The 1,978-nt window shown below is 40.7% G+C and overlaps 1 protein-coding gene across 1 annotated transcript; it reads right to left on the bottom strand.

The window, feature by feature from the left end:
* LOC107620463 (thiol-disulfide oxidoreductase LTO1-like) lies at nt 255–1,238 on the bottom strand. The gene is made up of 2 exons (XM_016322617.2): nt 714–1,238; nt 255–478 (listed from the first exon to the last, which is right to left on the bottom strand). The coding sequence occupies exons 1-2, from the start codon at nt 1,066–1,068 to the stop codon at nt 255–257; spliced, it is 579 nt and encodes a 192-aa protein (XP_016178103.1). The 5' UTR covers nt 1,069–1,238.

Consider the following 1,978-nt stretch of genomic DNA (forward strand, 5'->3'; position numbering starts at 1 on the left):
ATATCTATCTGTTATCTATCTCTTAATCTCCTCTACGCCTTGTCCGTATATCGTTTTCGGCTTCACGGTTTATCTTTTGTTGTCGAAACGCGAGAGATACGTCTTCGCGATTTTATTTCTACTCTTTTCAGGCTTCTCGATTAATACTCCTTTCGAAATTACCTATATTTATTTATTAAAAATCCACCTGAGAGTCGTACCACCGTAATATCATTGACTTATGACTCGAGCATAAGGATTTGAATATTAGGGTGTTACAAAAGTAAACAGTATGAGCAAGTCGACCCAGAGAATTTTGTGCTGAGAATGAACAAGAAATAGGCACTAGTAGCTGCCATGGAGGTAGTGGTTCCCAACACCATGAGCTGGGAGCTGGACTTGCCAATCCCAAAAGGCAACATCTTCTTTGTGGCCAATTGCAGACCAAGCGCCGCAACTAAGCCATACGCCACCATCCCAACCAAAGGAAGAGGAACACCTATCAAACACAAAACAGAAAAATGTCACTCACATTCTTTCAAACACATTGCCTGCAAATAATACCCTTCACACCATAAAATTCAGAGACCAAAAAGAATCACACATAGAACAACAATATGGCAAACACACACATCAAGCCAAAACCCTAACAGAATCAAATCATAGAACAGTTCAATTGCAAGCACCATCGAATAGTTGCAACACATTCAAGAGAAGGCAAAGGAAAAAAATACCGAAAATAAGCGCGTAATCACTGTTGAGTATGTCGCCGCAGGGAGAACCACCGATAGGACAAAATGCTTCGGAACCGGTGAGCTTCAGGTAGGTAAGGTACGAGGTTTCAAGGAAGCCGATCCCGGCGATCCTCGCGGTCAGCTTATGAGTCCATTCCCCGGAGCCGGAGAAAGTGGCGGGAACCTTGGTTTCCTGGTCGGGTTCTGCGGCGGAGCATTTGAGAGGCGGCGGCAACCTCATACGCTGCGTGACGTCAAAGAGGCCCAAGCTCCGGTGGTTGGGAGCACAATGGTGCCAAATGGGCACAAAGGAACGAAAAGACGATAGGGACATGGAAAAAGTGAAAGTGGCCATGGTGGTGGAAGCTTCTAGTAGCTTCGCCGGCGTTGATGGTGGCTGACAGAGGGGCCGCTGTGCGGCGGTGATGGAGGCAGGGGCCGAGGAAGAAGAATAGAAGGGAAAAAGGACGAAGGAAGAAGAAAAGGCAGAGAAATTCGAAATAGGATTGGGGGAGGTTACAAAAACGGCGTCGTTTTTGTCTCCAGGGACTTATATGTCCTGTTTCAAAATAATCACTGCCACGTGGCCTCCGTAACAGCCAGGTCAGTGTCACCTCTGCCAGGTTAGACTTTTCCGTTCCGTCCAAACGCCTGAATTCGACGAAAGGATTGAAATGTCCACGTTTTTCGGAGGTAAGGGACTTGAATATATTTTTCCTTCTTTGAGGACGAAAATGTCCGGAAAAAAAAAAAAGTTAGGAACCTATTTATCTTTTACTCTAAAAAATAAATCCTAACTCCACCCACCACAAAAATAAAGCTGCTCCATCAACGGACACGCGTCACAAAGATTCTAAAAGCAGAGGAATTTTTGTAACTAACATCTTTATTACTGTAAAGTGCATTTTTTAACTTCTTGTTTTTTATTTATAAGTTTTGGTATTTTAGTATTTTAGTTAGTTGTATTTATAATTTATGTTTTGTTTAAAATTCCTTGTATCTCATGACTCATATTATAGGGAAACTATTTTTTTAGTCTAAACGACTTGTAGTTTTTACTTTTTATATTGAAAAAAATTTTTACGTTAAAAAATTTATTGTGTTTTTGTATTTATTTTTTTATATTTTTTTGCTGTTACTTTTGTATTTTATTCCGATAAGGGGGACGGTGACAAATTACAATTCTTAAAAAAATCTGGATAAAATAAATTTGTAAATATTTTAGAGAAGACTACCCATGTCCTTTTCTAACGGGGACTACTAAA

This window comes from Arachis ipaensis, chromosome B10 (genome assembly GCF_000816755.2).
Source record: "Arachis ipaensis cultivar K30076 chromosome B10, Araip1.1, whole genome shotgun sequence".
Taxonomy (NCBI): Eukaryota; Viridiplantae; Streptophyta; class Magnoliopsida; order Fabales; family Fabaceae; genus Arachis; species Arachis ipaensis.

What these genes read in the sequence shown, in the direction of transcription:
- LOC107620463 (XM_016322617.2), bottom strand. Translation starts at nt 1,068, where the DNA reads ATGGCCACTTTCACTTTTTCCATGTCCCTATCGTCTTTTCGTTCCTTT. An exon ending in TGATTACGCGCTTATTTTCG is followed by an intron (nt 479 to 713) that starts GTATTTTTTTCC and finishes TGTGTTTGATAG; the next exon opens with GTGTTCCTCTTCCTTTGGTT.